Source organism: Nipponia nippon, unplaced genomic scaffold (genome assembly GCF_047370975.1).
Source record: "Nipponia nippon isolate SJK-2023a ecotype South Korea unplaced genomic scaffold, ASM4737097v1 scaffold_4, whole genome shotgun sequence".
Classification (NCBI taxonomy): Eukaryota; Metazoa; Chordata; class Aves; order Pelecaniformes; family Threskiornithidae; genus Nipponia; species Nipponia nippon.
In genome coordinates this window covers 35984890-36005043 of record NW_028262358.1, presented here as the reverse complement: position 1 = coordinate 36005043, position 20154 = coordinate 35984890, and the positions used below count along the sequence as shown (strand labels likewise).

General features: G+C 38.2%; 1 protein-coding gene across 5 annotated transcripts in view; it reads left to right on the top strand.

Annotated features, from left to right (window-relative positions):
- BIRC6 (baculoviral IAP repeat containing 6) overlaps positions 1-20154 on the top strand; it is a 188946-nt gene that overhangs the window by 144671 nt on the left and 24121 nt on the right. For all 5 annotated transcript variants that reach the window (XM_087777214.1, XM_087777212.1, XM_087777211.1 and 2 more), the window contains one exon: positions 18118-18328. In XM_087777214.1, the coding sequence (XP_087633340.1) occupies positions 18118-18328 (211 nt within the window). The remainder of the gene's footprint in view (positions 1-18117; positions 18329-20154) is intronic.

Sequence of the window (20154 nt, the reverse complement as noted above, 5' to 3'; positions counted from 1 at the left end):
TTTCAAATTAATTTACTTACACATTAATTTTTTTCTCATTATTTTTCTAAAGTGTCTAAGTACATTTGTTAGTTTCTTAGTAATGGACAAAACTGCATATTTTACATCTGAATTATTTTAATGGTAAATACCACGTTTGAAGTACCGTGAGTTGTATGGTACTTGTACGTGATTTGCCCTTTATCCTGAAAATAATGTTGCCTCAGTGAAATTGTTTGACTCTAGAAGAATTAAGTAATTCGGTTAAATCTCTACAGCATAGCTTCCTTTTAAATATATTCTAATACATGTATATGGTCTTTCCTTTTAAGCTCTTCCCTTGTTCTGAAAAGGCTGCTGCAACTTCAGTTGTTCCTGTATTCATTTAGATCCATTCAGAGACATAAAGATAGGGAAACCAGGTATAAAGATTCAAGGTCAGCAGAAGAATTTCTTGCAATATTGTCAAGTATAAATAGTGACAATAAAGTAAATGCAGCAGCTCCATTGCAAATAACCAGCTAATTAAGATGTATCCACAGAGAGCAGCAAAAGATTCACAAAATACTTCTTGGCCTGGTTATTGCCATGGCTGAGGTCTCATAGTGGTCTGCTGTTTACATAGTTGTGATGCAACTGGCACTTCAATGGCCAAGGTGAACCCAGGGAAACATATTTCTCTGGGCTCCCTCTCCGCGCAGTCGAGTGGGAGCGACGCCTCCTGCACGCCAGGATTCAGATCCAGCGTTTGCCATGGACCTTGGTTTGATGGTATTTCTCCCCTTCCGTCCTTCCATTGTATTGATATGCGTGTCTGTGCAGACAGGCCGTGAACTGGTTTGGAAAACAGACCCAGCCAAAGCCAGATCTCTAGCGGCACAATAACAGGGGTGGGGCAGTAGCTGCTTAAGCTGGCAGTGTTGGCAAAGAGTTGCTGGGTTCGGGAAGAGGGGGAGAAAAAAAAAAAAAGACAGACAAAGTTTGTCAGTTTTAACATTTCTCATTTATAGGAAACTTGAGGAATTCATCCATGTTGGGTGGAAGCTGGTATTTACAAATAACTTCCTTATAGCTACAATGCATCTTCAGTATGAAGAGAAAATTTCATGCAAGATTTCTCACATTTCTCACATCAGTGAAGTGAGTAATATAGGTTGATTTGAAAAGGCCTTGATTTATCTGTAATATTTTATGATATTTGGAAAAATAGGGAGATATTTTACATTTTATGTAAAATAACATTAGAGTCTGGGAGTACAATTTATACAAGTCAGTAATAAAACCACCTGTTTGGGGGTGAACATTACATGGTTAAATAGTATTTGGGTTTGGACACTGGTATCCAAAAATGTCCTAAATTTAATTCTGTTACTTCCGTCTAGGCAGAGCTTTCAAGCACTTAGGTAAGACTTTGGCAACTCCTTGGTAACTGATTTATGTAGCATCCCAAGAGCAGAACAAATTCCGTTGATTAGAGGTCATTCTGTTCATTACCGCTGATGTTTGAGCATTTGTATTGCATGGGAATAGACCTTAGGCAATACAAATGTACGTCATATTTTAAAGTTATTCATATTTCAAGAGGGAGTTGCCAGGCTATCTTGTAAAAACTCAGTGGTATAAATTCAACGATTTACAATCTTGATCCTTAGATGATCATTATCCTGCTATATTCTACTGCTGTGAGTAATGTGGTACACCCATAACATCACAATTACAAAAGGAACAAATACTCTTAACCAAAATGTAAGTTTTCTTTTTCCTCCTGTATTTCTATGGATTTATATAATTTTGGTTTTCATGTACTCCAAGATTATTCTATATGCTGTATTTTTTTCATTAAAATAGCATGTTTTGGGTCAGATATTGTTTGCTCTTACAGAGAGCAAATGCTCTGAAGAAGATTGCAAGTACATAAAGGAATATTTGAAGGAGAAAATGGAAAGAAAAATGTGAAGAGCTGTCTAGACTTAAAAATCTATTTAGGTTAAAATGCTGCAATGAAATCCAAAAGATCGTTCATACATCAGTTGTCCATGAAGACTGGTTTTCCTTGTAGTTGTTCTGCATTTTCGCTAAGATGCAGGAAACTACTTGAAATGTAGTAGCACATGTATCCTGTAGGTGATGCATTCTAGTTTTATTCTCTGACAGCCTCCACGAACTTCTCTTTATGAGATCTGACACTTTTTAAGTTAAATTGCAGAACAACAGAGCAAAGCTGTGTCTGTTGGGAGATGCAATAGTATACACAAATTAAGATGAACTGGATCGCTTAGCATAAGCAAGAAGTGGATATCCATGTTCTTTCCTTCTTTCTTAGTTGTTTTTCTTTTTTCTTTTTTTTTTCCCCTCTCCTGAGAACTAAACACAGCTACTGTTTTCTTTGTGGGAGCTGTTAGCCTGTTTTTTATAATATAGATTGATGTGTGATGCCCTTGAGTCAGCAGTGATGGGCATGGCCAGTTCGAGGAAGGTTTCAAAGTATTTGTTTACTCTTCTGTTGAAAAAAGAGGAAGAACTCGGATCCTTTGTCTGTAGCAACACAAGTTACTTTTGGATTTCTTACTATTCTCATTCACACCTCTTTCATGTGTTTCATCTCAGCATTCACTTGATGATTTTGACACTTCAACTACGTGTCTACATCTTGTTTTCCTTCTGACTGAGGAACTTCAATGCCTCTTGGCTATTGTCTGGGTTTTTTTCCTGATTTTGGGTCTTAGTTACTGACCCAGAATATCCTTGGAAAAATCCAGAATTACGTCATAACTAACTACAGAAGTTCCTCTAGTTTGTTCCCACCTGTCGGTTTTCACTTAGCAGAAATTTACTTGTTCCAGCCTCTCACACTTGCTTTAAAATAGTTCTGTGTTAAGAAATCCATTAGATGGACACAGAGTAGTACCGGTTCTTCTGCCACACCCATTTCAACACCAGCTTCTCTTAGCACCAGTCAAGATCAGCCACTGCTTTATTGTCTGTGAGTACAGTCAGAATGCACAGTGGTGTTTTGTCAAGAGAAGTGCTAAGTTTGACAGTTGAGTAATAGTTTAGGAAAAACTGAGGCAACCTGCCTTTGGAGGGTGTCGAGTGACATGTCACATATCGGTTTTGAGGGAACTATTTTAATCACACTCTTGATGAACTGAAGCAACTCGGAAGTTGGTGACTGATGAATGTTCCTGAGTTAGAGGTTGGGGGTTTCAGCCCCACGTGTGTGTGGTGACCTTCTGGATATGGTGGAAAGGAATGATGGAAAAAAGGCAAGAGGTTTTTTTTCTCTTCTTCAGTCTCTGGTCTCACATGGGACATCAGGCAGTCTTCATTTTTCTCACCTTCACTGGTGTCAAAAAGAATCTCTTGTATGGGTATTGTACCTTTAAAAAGCTGTTAGTAAAATGCTTCAGTCGTGCTTCAGTGCTATTCTCTGCGGTTCAAGAGGTTTTTTGTCAAAGACGGCGGGTATCCAGGACTATTTCTTCACATTGGTTTGAGTGTAGGCTGCATGGTTCTGGAGGAGTATTAGGGCTTTCAACTATCAGGTTTTTGAGCTGTTATGTTCATAAATTTTGTTGTGTTAGAGGAGTCCATTAAGTGAACATTGGGTCCTTACGGGGCAAGCAAAGGGAAGCAGAGTAGTGAGAACTGATCCTAGTCCAGGAGGGTGGCGTTCAGAAAACAACAGTACTAAAACAAGTTCCTCTTTCTCCAAAGCCTTTAAAGCATCTTACCTTGTGAGAAAGAACAAATCTTGTCCATATGAGTTTCCAGATGACTGACCTTAAAAAACAAACCAAACAAACCTAGAAGATACCACCGTCCCAGCACCTTTTGCCACATCTCTGTCCTCTGATTTATCATCTTTAGTTGGAAATAGTTTTGGAATAAGAAGATGAAATTATTATCTCATGAAATCTCTTATTTTCTATTGCAAAAGAATATGAATACATGCTTGTTATATTTTCAAAGCATTTGAAAATACTGTTTCCTAGTAGATAGTGCTTTTGGAGTAGAACTTAAATAACAGAATTTTTTTTTAAATGTCAAAACCAATTATCCATTTGAGTGGTTAATAATAAAAAAGATTTATGAAAGAACAAATTGTAAATTTGTACTTCCAGCTCTACTGTGTTGCAGAAATTTGTTGTAATTTCTAGGGTGTAATTACGAAGCATGTATTGAAACATCATGGCATTGAGTTCTTTGAGAATTAAAAACCTAGTTGTTACGAGGAATGAAGCAGCTTAGATTTGGTTTGTAATTAGGTACTGGATTGCATGGCAGATAAAGCACTTAGTCCTTGAAAGACTACTTACGTCGAAGAGCTAATGGAAATATTTTTTTCAACAAATTATTATTTAGCAAAGATCACTGAGAGACTGTAACTTCTGCTTCAGTCTTTATCTGTACTGCACATTGTTTTATATGGCTTTTAAACATAAATCCATTAACTGGAGAGCTCTTCATTAATTTGCACAGCTGGTGGTGGATTTTGCAGCTGCATGTACAGAGCATACTTCAGACTGGCTTGCAACCTCTGGCCCCACTCACTTGATCGCAGTGAATTAAAGTGCATGTCAGATTTTCTAGAAGGGAGTTTTGTGGGAAAGATAGTCAAGAAATTATCAGGTGAGAAATAGGAGGGGTAAAGGCTAGATTTCAAGGGGGCTTATTGCATTTCACATTGTTCTTCCTTCTCCTGCTTCTCACCCACATATTCTTTGTCCTGCTGCCTAAATAATACAGAGTACTTCTCAGAAAAACAGCACTCTGGAATCAAGAGTGGAGTGGAGTGGGGTTTTTTGTCTGTCTGTCTGTTTGTTTTCATGAGCCTTAAATCAGAGAAATTTTTCCAAATGATGACTAAGTCACTGAAGGAGCTTTACAGGACAGTCCTGAAAACATAAGTAAACAAGCTTTCTTTCTCATCTGGAGACCACTATGAAGTTCTGGACCTCTGTGGTTACAGGATGGTATGAGTGTTTGAAAGCATGAGCAACAGACTGCTTATGTATCTGTATCTCCCTGCCAAGGACCTGTAACTTTTTTACTATTCCCCTTTGGATCCACTTAGATATCAGTCTTCCGGTACTAACGTGAGATATACTTTTTGATGCCTTGCACTCCACTGTGTGATATGTTTTATGTAAAAGGAAAGTAAACTGTGGTGTTTGCCTTCCTGCCTCCCACAGATGAATTATCTTTTTTAATAAGCTTGCAGGAGAACTGCAGTTAGATGCTGATCCTTGATACAAGGATGCGTAGAAGCTAACAAATCATACATGAGATGCAGCTTGCGTTCATTTCATTCCTGAATTTAGTTTTCTGTATGTTTATTTTAAATTATTCACTTGAGAAAGAAAAGGTAGAGGCCATTGTCTTCAAAAGTGTTTGGTTTTGGCCATAAGTGTTCCATGAAATTCTCTTTGCCAATAGACTGTCACTATCTTGTGATAGCTGTTTAATTTACAGAAAACAGTACAGATCACTGACATGACTCTCCAAGGCACAAGGCAGTAAAGCTTCTGCCTTGTTTGAAGTGGAGGGAGCCTATCCTTAAGCTTTCCTGGTCCATTTATCTCATTGCTAAGGCCCATAAGCTTTTCATCCAGGAGCTCCTTTTTTCCCTTCATTAATTGGAAGCCAACACTGGTAGCTATATCCCTACTTGCAGGACAAGATTGGGAATCTGTAAGTACTTGACTCATTTTCCCTCTGAGGGTAACTCGTAAAGATATGCAGCAGGCCCTTTAAAATTTGAGATACCACATTGCATCTTTCAAAATTTCCAGACTAAATATTACTGGGCCTCCCATTTTTTCTTATTTTACTTTAGTCAGGCAGCACATCTCAAGGGGTTTCATTTACACTTGGTAATCATGGTTGGGAATATGAGTGCTCGGTGTCTGGAATAGATTGCTGTGCTACAAACATTCACAGATTTTACTGGAGGCATAAAGAATTAATTTTAAAAACGATGCCTCTCATTACCAACAGGCTCAGTCCTTTTTGAGAAGAGAATATTACATCAGAGGAGAATGTGACACCATACTAGCTGTCCTACGGTTCCATATTATATCACAGAAATGTACGTTCCAATTCTTTCCTTTTTTTTTTTTTTTTAACTCTCATGCCTTCCTGGTGGCTACAGATACAGTAACCACTTATGAGGCACATGTATTTTATTGAAACACACAAGAGACTCCTGAAAGGACTGTAAATAATGCATTTTCAACTTTTTTGTCTTTTTCCGTATTAGTGACTTTGTCAGTTAGTGGCAGCACAATTGGATAAGCTGCTAAAAATTTCTTGACCAAACAAACTAGCAATCCCTTTCTTTCTGTTCATGTACAGAGCATCTGCCAGCGTTAGTTCTAGACATTTTTACTTTACCTTTCCAAAGAGCGAGCTCACTGTACTTTCAGGGAAGAGTTTTGTCAGCTGAGGCGTGTAGCTCGGCATGCATTTGAAGAGGAACTTACTGGAACACTGAGGTGAGGGCCGGCTTTTGTTTTCAGCAGTTGAAAGTCCCATTTGTTTGGTCAAGTGATAGGTCTTAATTATTCTGGGCGGTAACAGTCTCACTTGTCTTTTATTTCTTTTGTGTTCTTGTTTTATCTCCTCTTTTTGAAAATAATATATTGTAAATGTATCTGGCATTTCCCATACCCTTATGCAGACACTTCCTATTCATAGTATTTCCTTTCTTACTATTCTCTGAGGGTAAGAGAGAGCATTGTATTGAGTACAAGTCAAAGGAAACGGATCTCTGTGGCTGAAGGAATTAGTCTAGAAAAAGAGTTAATCTATGGTAGATTATTCCAACACACAAACTCTAGCTTTTTTTAATAGTATTTATATCTTCTTCCTCTAGAGAGGACAACTTCAAGATAGTACCGCTCATTAACAAAAGAATATTTTATTTTCTTTTAAGTTAGTTTTAATATTAATATTAGTCAAAAGAATATTTTATTTTTCTTTTAAGTTAGTTTTAGTTAGAGTTAATCTTTATTGTTATACTGTAACATAATGGAGGAGGATCCATTTTAATAAGTGATGCAGTAACTTGCATGAGGTTGCACAGAAGGTGCAACTTCTATTCCACAAGTCTGGGGCACAGAGATTATTCTCCCCATCATATGTGGTGCTCGGTTAAACTTGTTGATAAATTTACGACATAGCTATTTGCACTCTAAAGCACTTTCAATATGTAGTGAATGCAAGGGGTTACCTTTCATTTAACTTAGACTCAGGGAGGCTCTTAGGCTTGAATTTTTCTTTTCAGTCTGCACTTTGCTTGTTTACCTGAAGCCCATCTTGGTATTTAAACAACCAACTATTCTCTAGAAAATGTGCTGAAGTGATAAAGGTTTTGTTTTGCACAGGGGCTCTGCCATCTTGGCCAAGCGAAATAAGTAGATTTTTAAGGCACAATGAGATTTCTAAGTAGTCTCCTTTCTGTCCCCTAAGGACATGGTCTTGTAGGTGTGCTCACACATATGGAAAGTTTGCCATAAAGCACAGGAACGCACGTCCTTTCATTCCAGTAACAATATCGGTATCCTCTGCTGACAGTTAGAACAGAAGACGCAAGTCTTGGCCTTTTTCCATCTGCTGAAGTAATGGTTTAAAAACACCCCACAACTCCATTATCTAATTTTGAATTTCCACATTGATTTCTGCAGCATGTGCAATGAAATGGCAGGTTTCCATCTTATTTTCAATTCCTATCTTATTCTAAAATAGTAGTGACTGTTTTATGTGCTGGAAGGGGTAACATGCAGACTGAGGACCATTTCAAGGTGGCTGCTTGCCCACTCCTCTGCCAAAAATAGTGAAATCACTATTCCCGCCTCCAGTGCAGGGATGATGAAAGCCAGATTAACTTCCTTAAAAATCCTGCTTCATGTTCTTAGAGTAGCGATACCTTTCCTTTCATCTCTGTGGAGTGCCTGCACTTGAGACACGTAACATGAGGTGGTAGGCGAGCTTGCACCTCATTTGTTTTGGGTTTATTTTTACTTTTTCAAGAAAGGTTTTGTCTGCAGAATATTTAAATCTTATATTTTTTTTCTCCACAGAAAATATTTTTCTTATTTTCTTGGCTAAGTGGAAGATTAGTTTGACACTTTTAGCTTACCTTTAATATTAGATTTATTTCATTGTGTCTACCTCAAATAGAAATTATTCGTCCTTTTTATCTTACTAAATGCCATAGTAAAGAGTTGTATTAATACTGAAGTTTTTTTTCATCCCCTGACCAGGCAAAAAACTTTATTCTCATGCAGTCTCTGAATGCCTTTCTTTATATGTATCTTTCTTCGTATCTTTTTTTATATCTTTCTTTTATCTATGCCTTTCTTTATATCATTATGTATTTATTGTATAATATAGAGCAATCCTGTAGCTTTACATTGATGCTTCTTACACTCCTTTTCTAGATTTGGATACAAACATGATTATGCTTTAATTGCGTTTCTTCATATTTTATTGGTTTTAAAGAACTGATGTTGGGTAGAACCAGCCATCTTTCAGAGGAAGGGTTCTTAAAAGTTGCAGTGGGATTGGATCCCGTGGCAGTATTGACCTCCTCTGCAGTACTCTGCTCACATCCTTTCTACACTGATGCCTACTGGGCCATTTTTGCAAACAAACCCAATGAATATAGAATTTTGCATTTTTAGTTTTCATTAAGTATTCTTACTTGATGATGTATTCCCCATGTTAGGTGGCTCTGTAGCCTCCAAGAAGCATCCCTTTATTACCTGGCCAGCTTTTCAAGATTATTTGGAGCACTATTTAATGGCAGAGAGTGATCTCTCTAATGGATGCCATTATCAGGGACTAGAGTGTGGCGTGGAGATAGTGTATCTCCAAAACTGGGGACCACGCATGGTTTTAGTAGTCACTTAGGCTTTAAAAGCTCAGTTTGAGTTTCATGTCTTTTATATCGTTTGGGTTTTTTTCCTGTCCTTTCAAAATACAGGAAATTGTGCCTGTTCGCTCAACTGTACATACCTGCCTACTGAAATAATGCCTTGTGCTTTTTCTGGCAAAGGTCTTTTCTGGGTTCATGGATACATTTGTGACAAGTTTTTAAGTGTTGTTTGACTTTACTTGTAAACAAAAGTTTCCTGAAAATACTTAACTACACTCAAATCAAATATTATTTAAAAATAAGCAAACCAGAAATAGTTAAGAGCAATGATCTGCGCCCTTGAGCCACATTACTACAGTAACTCCAGATGACTGGCCAACTAACTTGAGCAACGCATTTTGCTTCTATAATTGAAATACACAATTTTCCTTTTACATTGCAGTTAAACTGTTATTTTTTTCCAGGTTTCCTAGAAGACACTTTTAAGAGTAGCAGTGCCAGGACAGACCAAGGTTGTTACCCATTACTTTATCACCAATAGTGGACAGTACCAGATGCCTATGGGAGAATATAGGGATGGGGCTGACATACAGATGCTGCCCTGGTATTGCTCTATGTTAGCCCTTGACGGCCCGTTCTTACGTGAATTTACCCAATTACCTTTGAACCTGTAACAATATTTACTGCCCTAGCATTTAGTACTAAGCTTTTCCAAAGCTTAACAGTGATGTGTTGTGTAGTGTATATTCTTTTACAAGTGGCACTATTTCTTCTAATGCTGCGCCTGTTCCTTTGAATGTACTGATCAGTCCAATTCTATTCACTTTTTTTACCACTCATAATTAAAAAAAACCCTTTATGATACACTTCATTAGTCGCTGAGGCTGCAAAGTCTTAGCTTATTTCATTTTAGATAGTGCAGCAGCTTATTCTGTACCTTGGGTTGTTTAGTCACATTTCTCTCATCCCTTCCCCAGTTCTGTCCTGTCTCTTTGAGAAAGGGGGAAAATGCACATGGTGTTGAAATGGTACTAATGATCGAATGCAGTCTTACTAAGTAATTTCTAATTTCTCTTCACCTTCTCTAACATTTGCTGATTTCTGGGTTTTGACTGCTAATGGGCTGACATCAGAAGAGCAAAATTTTAAGGCTGTATGTGAACAGTACCAATAATCGACTTGGAGCCTGACACTGTACCCATTGAATTCAGAGGCCCACCCTTCTTGCATTGTTTTACTGCTCTGACACAGGATTTGTAACTCATGACCTGTAAGGGGGCTTAACCCCTCCTTCTCCTGCTTCATTATGCAAGGGGACTAGTCTTTTCTGATGCCATTTTTTTTGGTGCTCAAAATGGTACTGTGAAAATGCTTGTGTTATTCCTATAAAGAAAAGTGAAGAAAAAGTCAAGCTAATTAAATTATTACAAGATGGCAATATTTAGAAAGCTTTTGTTTTATACTTACCCGAAGGCTAATGTTTTCTTAAAGCGATCTGATTTTGAAATACTCTGTAGGCAATCTTTTTTTCTATCAAAACAGAGCAGAACACAGGGTGTTAATTAGGCCTATTATAAAAGATGCTTGCCCTGGGTTGATTCTGAAACAGAAAATCAAGAGGCAGCAGAGCATGACGTATTTGGAACTGACACTATTGCCTGCAGCGGGGACTGCATTCATAGATCATATGTTTGCAAAGATGCAGTAAAGGGGGACTGAGGAATGGCTCAGGTTTTAAAATATTTAGAAAAAGGACTTGTGGCCCTATTGGAAAGACAGTGCGTCTCACTCATGCTTGGCAGTATCCGTGGCCACAAGACTGTGTCAGAAGGTTTTAATTAAAAATACAAAATGAGTGTTTCCTTTGTGTGGCTTTTTTGAACAGCGGTGTTTGTAGCTACTGAGAGTCTTTAATATGATAATGAGATCCTGAAGCCTTTAATTTAATCATGGCTATGCGTTTTAGGTTTGTGAATAGCATACCGAGGCATCAAAAATATGCCCTCAGTAATTACTAAGCATGTTTTAGAAATGGTATAAAATTGACGGAACTTTAAGATCTATTTTTAAATTATTCAGAGGTAAAAAAAAAAGGTAAAATAAAATAAAAAAGAAAAATGTAGTGGCAGGTGTGTGTGGTACTCCAGTTGTGAACTTAACATTGGACTTATACTTTTTAGTAAGTAGTACGGTAATGAGAATGTCTTGTTTTACTTTTAGCTTCTTAAATTGATGAGACCAATGTCCTTTAAACTTTATTACTCTAAAAGAAAAAATAAGTGTCTTGGAATACAGAGGTATTTTCTTGGGTTTTTTGCAGATGAGGTTTGGATACATGGTAGCAAATTTTCAGCATTTGTGCACGATGTGAATAGAACAGTTTTATAATGTAGCTGCTCTACATAACTGCCAGCGGTTTTCTTTCACATTGATTAAAACAGTGGCAGGATTAGATGGCTACTTCTGGACGAATATTTAACAAAATACAACCCGTCATCATTCCAGGAAGATATCAAGTCTCATTGAAATAGGAGACAAATAGATCCAAAACCAAAACAAAATAAGAAACGAGACTTGAAGGAGTTTCTTGGGTCACTGGAAGCTCGACCCCATGCAAGAAGGAGGCCTCTTGGAATGGAAGATGAGAGCATAATTATAAAATCAGAATTCAACTTAATCTTTGATTATAAGGGTCAGTTTGTTCATTCTGAGTTTTAACCTGTTTTTTCTTCATCTTCTGATCTGTTAAATGTAAACCACACTTGTAGCCATTTGCAAGAATTTTTTTGGTTTAAATTTCCATTTTGTGTTTTTTAGATATGCATTCGCTCCAGAATGCCTTTTTCTTTTCAGTTTTTTCCTTTTAGCTGTCCATGCATGACCCTCCCTCTCATCTTTGCAGTGGCAGATCTCTTTGAAAAAACAAATAAAATGGCTGTAATTTGGAAAGAGTTTCCAGTGGTGCTTTCTGCTGTGGCTGCCAGCACACCCTTCTTTCGTTCAACAAGGGCAGAAAGTCAGTCATGTGTATTGGTCAGAAGTAAAAAGAAATTGCACATAAGAAAAAATAGTTTGAAAAAATCACACTGTTGTAGGCCCCTAAAATAACTGAAATTCAAGAAGTCCTGAAATGAAGCGAGTCTAGTAAATGAGAAGTGATGTACAGGAGATAGATTGAGAGCATCTATATACAGCTTTTCTTGTAGTACAGAATCAGGGAGGGTATGCATCTGGCAGTGTGACATATGAAAAACTAGTAAAGGTGTTTGGTTTTTTTTCCTCAAGTGTCTGGGTTTTTTTTATTTTACATCAAGTTTGTAAGCTCTTTGGGGTAGAAATTCCTAGTTTAGTCACAGTGAGAATCACCGGGGGAAGGCCTTCACATTAGATGCAACTTTTCACCATTTTCTTACAAATTATTCTTCTCTATTTGTTTCTTTAACCTGCTGTAAAGTGTGAAGATTTTTTAATATAATGGATATGCTATATTAGTAATTTCCTTTATTTTAAAATAAATGTGCATATTCTGTGTGATATGTTTTACATATCCTTTGCAATGGAAATAAGTTTTATAATCTTATTCATAGCCAGTTAAGTTGTACTGAGGATGTTAAATGAATTGCAAAAAAAAAAAAATTATTGCTGTTCAGTACTATCTGTTTAATGGGCCATTAGGCCTGGCTATTCTTTGTTTGAATACTGTATAATATTAAAAGAAAGCAAAGGAGTATTAGACTCAGTTGGGCCATTATCGTGTTACAGGTATATATGCAATTTAAGGTGATACCTTGATCCTATGAAACTACCTGCCCTCATGCTTTTTCATTATATTAAGGTTGCAATTGCATATGGGTAGTCTTAGGTCTTTGTCAGAAATAGGTCTATATTGGTGATGAATAAAAAGATGTGTGGAAAGCAATTGAAATGTTTTGAAATCACACACAGAGTCTTTGAATGGTAATCAGTTGTTTCCCAGCAGTAAGTAGGCTGTGCCTAGAAGTTTTCAAAAATGTGATCAGTGCCTTAATATCTCGTGACCTTTGAGCATTTGTGAAAGATTGCAGTTTTCAACAGACAGGATGTTCAGCCGTTTCTGGAAGTCAAGACTTCTTAAAATAACTTCAGAGTCCTCTCCCCGCCCTCCCCCCCCCATCAGAACAGCTCGTTATTAGCCTATAAGGGAGATCTGGTTTTACGAAATGTCTGGTTTTTACCTATCTAGCCTTCAGTGTCTTTCTAAATTGCAAATAGTGTGGCAAAAGGCTAACTGAATTGTAGTGATTCCAGTAAAACTTGACCTGTATTACCCAAAGGAATGGGAGGGAGGGATGAGACCTTATCGCACTAAACCATGAGATGCTTTCCAGATATTTGCCATCCCTAGCTATCTTAGTAAATGGTGGTGACCTTGCTGAGATTTCTGCTTTTCATAAATGCAACAGAATAAATTTAGACCTGAGACACTTTTTTGATGTGAGTTGTGAGTATGTATGCATGCTGCCTAGTGTCCAGAAAGGCAACAGTGAATTTCCTTGCTAATTATCAAGGACAATAAGACATCGGCCTGTTTTTTGGACATGTCCGCTCATCCTTCTAGAACTTGTAATTCCTGCAATTAATAAAACAAAGGTGGTAATAAAGATGCTGCTGTTACTATCCTTTAAATCAGTTGTCTGTGGCAGCACTGGGATTCCAGCCTTCAGGAGCGCTGCTGTCATCGTCTTGCCGCCCACCCCGTGGTGGTGTTGCCCTGCTGCTCTCTGTTGCCTCTCGGCCCGTCTCCCTCGCCCAGGGCTGTCACAGCTGCCTCCCGGCCACTGGCGAGGGGCCGTTTTACAGGTCTCGTACAGCTGGGGCTGCTCACGCTTCAGGTTCAGCAGCGGTTTTTAGCTTGTGCTCTGTTTCATGCTCCACTGTTTGAACTGGTTAAATACTGGTGTAGCCAAAAGGTGAGGCCTTGATGTGTATTTACTGAATGCAAGTTGAGGAGCACGTAGGAGGGTCGCAGGGGAAGCAGACTGGGTCAGGCGGTGCAAAAGCCACGTTCCAGGCACTGGTTTTGGAGCCTTTTCTGAGGCAACACTGTTGTCGCCAGGCAGCCCTGTCCTGCCGGCCCTGTTTAAGGCAGACAAGGAAGGAGGATAAAAACTGAGTGCAAATCCCTGCTCTGAGTCTAGCAATAAAATAATTTAATCTTTCCCTCTCTTTGGATATAAGTATGTGGCATATAGTAGTCATTTGAAGAAATGCTCAAGAAACCTAGCAGAAGTTCAGATGGGCTCTCTTGGGCAGCAGTTCTGTTTGAGAGTCAACAAGGGGGAGCTTCTGAACTGGTCCCCAGTACTGGGGGTTGGACCTTCCTCAGCAGCTCACTGCCCCGCAGAATCGGGGAGCACCAACAGCACAAAAATGGACAGATGTGAAAGACCCCACAGTTCGTGTGTGCCTAACAGCTAGGACGGTCCAGGCGTACTCTGTGGGAGTCTGAGAGCACCAAATTGAGCTGTTTGGAAAAGATACTTGTCATTATTTAATAATGTTTTTGACTTTGGGATAACAGAGAATCCTGGATAACGTCTGTCATTTTTACAAAGCCAAGAATTTTCATCTCCCGTTTACACAGCATTCCTAAGAAAGTGAATTTGCAGTTTGGTGTGCTTATGTGTATGCCCATATAAATCAACTGTTGTTAGTGCCTTCTTATGCAACTGAAGTACCTGTCTAAAAAAAATCTGACATATTTAAGATGTGCTAATGCTATTCAAATTATAGCTCTGCTATAAGCAAAAGTATTTGTTTCTCTTTTGTGATGTGCTGGATTTTCTTTCCTATATAGGAAGCTACCTTATTTAGTTCGAGTAAAATGTTATGCTACACCTGCATTGCCCAGTTCAGTCAGGCAGAAGAAAGTTGGGTATATTCCCAAGGAATAGCATGCTTTGAAGAAAACAGTGGATTACTTTTAACACTTGTTCTTCACTGAAGTTTATATTTGCTTAAAATCCAAATTGCTGGCATCTTAGTTGGTAAGATACCTGTATGTGAGGATGATAGTCCAAAGGTTCCGTTGCTTCTATTTGATGGAAATAGGATTTGTTAATTTGCAGATTTGTATTTTATATTTTTGTTTGTGGTTTTAGTATTTCAATTCAATTCCTTTAAAGGATTTTGTTACAGGATCTAAATATTTTTTTTACAAAGCTGTATCATTTATATTTCTGAAATACTCTCCCCAAATACATACATAATGATACCTAAAGGGAAGACACCTATCATAAATCCCAACTAAATATGCTGCAAACACTAAAAGCAGTAAAGCTAATGATGGAGTCTGAGTGGTACAGCCTGAACATTGAGGCTCTAGTTTGAATGCTGCTGGACTTGCTAAGCCTCTGTCAGTCCAGAAGGGTGCGGTGAGGACATCATCCGGCCACACCAGGAGGAGGTGGACAGGTTAGCAAACAGTAGATCTGGGCCAGGGGGTTATTTTACAAAGGAGTGTCTTGTAGTCCCAGTGACTCAAGCATAGCGTCTTAAAAATTGAGCGTTATCCAATTTGGAACATCTAATTACATGTAAATATAGAGATTAAAAAAATGCTCAAGTCTACTTAACATATTTCAGAAACCAGAGCTGTATCTGCAGAAAACATATACTGTACTCGGTTTGACATTCTCTTTCAGTTGAAAGCAAAGTAGGCACAAGGAGTAGATGAACTGCCCAATAAAGGTAATAAACAGTAATTTGTCAATTTTGAGTTCTTTACGGCAAGTTTTTCTGATACTTATCCAGATATCCAGTCTTGATAAACATTTTTAGGATTTAGGTTGGAGGTGGGGGAGAATTCTGGCATTTTGGAGAGACAAACACACTTGCATGGGTCACAACCCTTAGTAAGTATAATAAAGGCATTGGACAAAAATAGCATAAGACACATAACGGTATCAAGAAATTGAGTTTAGAAGAGTGTAGCATTAAGGCAGAAGAAATTGGTAGTTGTTCCCTAAAAGATTGTTTAAATTGAAACCACGTGAATGCATTTCATTTGTTTCACATGGGAACAGTTGCAAAGCAGTGCAAGTGAGTTGAATCCGCTAAAACTAGAAATTCTCTCCTGTCTTTCTGGAGAACATTCCCATTTTAAAGTTATGTCAGTTCCGTTTCCCTCCTGACAGTAATTTTGAGTTTAACTATCCATTTAGCAAAGAAGAGGGCAAGCAAGCATTGAAGGATTTGAAATTATATATTCTGCCCTCATGAATGTTTCATGGTTCAAATAAATAAATAAAAGCTTTCCAGAAGTGAAATGCTGTGGTTATCTAGGAGGTTATATCTCTCCTTCACTCACTGGCTTCATAATAAACAGCTATTGATTAAATTGAGGAGCTGCTTGATCTTCAGCACTACAGGTGGGAGGTGGTTTCTGGCGAGGGCCAGAACACTATGGGGTTTTATGGTCTCCCTTTCTCCCTTTCTTTTGTCCTGGTCTCTTTTTTGGTTTTCTTTTTTTTTTCTTTTTTTTTTTTTTTTTTTTTTTTAATTCACACATCATCAAATCTATTTGTGTTTATTTTGAGGCCATTTTACACATTGTGGGGATTTTTCTGTGTGCAATCATTGACTAGAGACTGGGCATAAGGAATGGAGAGATATATATAAATATACATATATAAATATACATATAGAATATATAAAATGTAGGAATTGACAGACAATTGAAACTCTTTTTCTTAATGCCAATGTTTAAATTCAATGGAGGTTGCTTTAAATATATGGAATAGCTTGACACAGGATATTTTTAGAGCCATGATACCAGACCTGACAGATTAATGCTTTGTTTCAGTAAATTTTCTTCCTATTCAACACAACAGAACTTCACTCAGTTAAGAGTTTGTGCCATTGTAATAGTTTCAAAATATGAATAGCAAGCTGTTGATCAAAGAGCGCTTGGTAGAGATAAATCCTGCTTTAAACCTGGATAAACCTGCTTGTTGAATTTTGCTTGGCTATTGATACTGTCCCATCGTGCTGTATTTAGAGCTAAGGGTTTGGTGACGGGAGATGAAAGTTTGTGATACGCTTTAGCTTGGAGGGTGAGATGTGCTAAATGAAACATTAAAGAGGAGTTCTATGCTTTGTTCTGTCCTAATGCGAGTTGTCAGGGGCTTTTTGTTTGTTGGGGGTTTTTTTGCTGGAAAAAGCATAAATTTATTCTATCATAAACTCAGTCATTTGTAAATACTTTGAACTAGAGCAATTTTTTTTCTGCAGTTAGGTTAAAAATAGCATGTCCTAGGGACAGAGGAAGCAGCTGTGTTAAAGTATCTGCCTATTGCTACATTTTCAGGATTTCTCTTAATGATACAAAGTCAGTTGAAATGACATCCATTACATATTTGTCCAAGCAAGCGGAAAAGAAAAATAAACAATGTGGTGCTAGAGAATCCATTAGAATTGTGTGTCTCTGCCTGTCTTTCCTCGTCAGAGGAGCCGATATCTGTATTCTACCCACAGTTACTTCTGTAAGCCATATACATCACGCTGAGCAACACTAAGGCAGTGAGGTTTGCCTGCCTAATATATATTCTTATTCATCTTTAGTGTTTTATGGTTCATATGTATGCAGATAAAATTTGCATCTTTTTCACAGCCTTTGCATGCTCTGGAGAATGCATAATGGTTTTTAAAATGATACTTTCTCCATTAAAAGAAGCAAGCTAGACTTCTTAGTAGATAACTTCATTTGTTTCATGACCATAAATATTCCTGCAATAATGCAGACTAATCTTCCCAAAGGAGAAGATAACTATAAATAGTGGGCGATATGAAAGTCTTCCTTTATTAATGCTTATGCTATTAGAATCAGCAAATGCTACCCTGCCACACCATAGGTTACAATTTTTCCTCCACAGATATTTGTTTGCACTTACTGTTGGCATACAGCTTGAGCCAGGATTGTATATTAAGCTACTAGAAATGAATATAGCATGTGGTAATCCTGTTCCGTTCCTTGTTAGCACTTTTGTCCTCTCTTGGTAACCTTTGTTTTCCAGGTATCTTATCTAATTTTTTCTGGACAAGTCCATTAAAACATAACTTATAAATTGGTATTATAAAACACTGTATTTTATCATTAAATGTCATTAATATTTTAATACTTATTAAAATCTAGCTTTTCTATTTAAAACATCTGTACTAAGAGTGGAAGGGTCATCTTCTAATTTTAGTTATTTTTGTAAACTGTTTTTCTCTCTTAGTTTTGGATATGGCCCGGCATGTTCCCCTTTACCGAGCCCTGCTAGAATTACTCCGTGCTATTGCATCCTGCACATCGATGGTACCATTACTGCTTCCTCTGTCGGGAGAAAACAGTGAAGAGGAGGAAGAACAGTTGGAGTCACAAGCTTCTGTTGGGACTTTGTTGGCTAAAATGAAGACCTGTGTAGATACCTATACCAACCGACTGAGGTAATCACTTTTATCATCCCTAACCTTCCTTTAAACTGTATTTTGCGCTTACATATTATGAATATAGAAGTGAAAGAAGATTCAGTTCTGTATATTTATCTGAATGGGTGCTGCAGTCCAGAATGAGAACATACTATCTGTTTGATCTAGATTTATGTTTATATGCGTATATTCTGTTTTACTGTACTGTTTACAAGGAAATTTTTTTGTATGACACAAAGAAGCTGGTAGGTTTGCATACTCTCCTCTCTTCATTGGTAACTGCCCACTGATCAGAAAGAGGATTGCTGCTCAAGATTCTAGGAGCTTCAAATCTTTCTTAAATTTCTTTCCCTCTTCAGTGAGGTGGATCTGTTGTTTGCAGGAATGTGCCTTTCCTGCTGTAAGTCTGAGGGCAGGAGCATTCCTTGGGAGCTGTTGAACAAGCCCATTCTGTAAAGAATGGGATGGGGGAGGGCCAAACCCAATGGTAGTTTTTTACAAGAAATGTTCCAACTGTCTTCCATATGCTTCTGTGTTGCTTTATCAACTGAGTAAGGACCAGGTTCCTCAATGGATTCTCCATCGGAGGCTAACCGGTTAGGAGAGAAGCCTTTGGCCTCTGTTGGGAAGAATAAGGTTCAGGAGGCAAAAGATTTGGGAGTTATTATTTGTGGTGAGAACCCTAACTGTACAAAGATGGTTGAAAATTTTTGACTAGTGGTATCTCTTGGTGCTACATATGAAAAGCACATTTCCATGCATTGGTGATTTTACGACAGTTAGTTTTTCCATTAGCCCAGGTGTTAAAGGTGAGCCAGTATGCTAAAGATGATGTGAAATTACCAACTAATGCCCTGGAGCCATCCACACGAGGCTTCGGGGTCTTGCAGCCTGCTCTGAGAAACTCCGTCCGGCAGAGGAATTAGCAAACAAATGGAAAAGTATCTGAATATCCCATCTCAGCTGTGATGCCATCAGGCTGTGTAAGCGTTGCAGTATAATGCTGTATGAGCTTGTTCTGCACACCTTCCAGAGCTCAGCCAACTTTTTAAGCAAACACATACAGGCAAACCGTGAATGACAGTTTCTTTCAGTAACCATAGACCAGCCTCTAGGTAAGTCCCTTTGTAAAATGGTTATGAAGGCGGTAATAAGCACAGATTCTCTGTCAGGGAGTGTGTGAGCCCAGTCTAATTGTTAGCTGTTTTTCTTCCTTGATGATTTTGGTGTAGTCCACAGTTACAAGACAGTTTGGCTTTGTCAAACCTGGTATTAGTGTCCTGTTATACCCCCGGCTGTTTGGGCCATAGATGTTGGAGAAGAATAAAATGCAGGCTGGCAGTCTTTTTCCTGTTCTACTCAGTAACACCCAGTACCCATACTGCTAAATCAGTTTTCCCTCTAAATATTCTCCTTTGACAAAGAAAAACTGAACGTTCTGGACAAATACAATGCAGTTTTGTGTTATTTTAACAGCCAAAACTAGTTACTTTTACCTTCCTGATGTTTCTTTTGCCTTTTGTGACTGTTCCAAAAGTCAAATCATCTTCTCAGAGCACTTCTGAGCGATTCACAGTGTTACTTTATGGTTGCTTTTATCATCAGTTCTCACAGTGCAAAACTATGGCTTCTCGGCTTCAGACATGCCGCTATCACTGAGCTCTGACTGTCACCTTCTGTGAAATGTTGCCCTTGTGTCACAGCTCGCAGGTCAGGATACAAGCCTGAGAGGGCCTGGTTTTCACTCATCTGACGGATTAAGTCGCTGTTGCGTGTGGCTGCTGTTTGAAGGGGCAATCGCCAGACTGGCACACAGAGAAGGAAGGAACCCCGGCGTGCCTCCC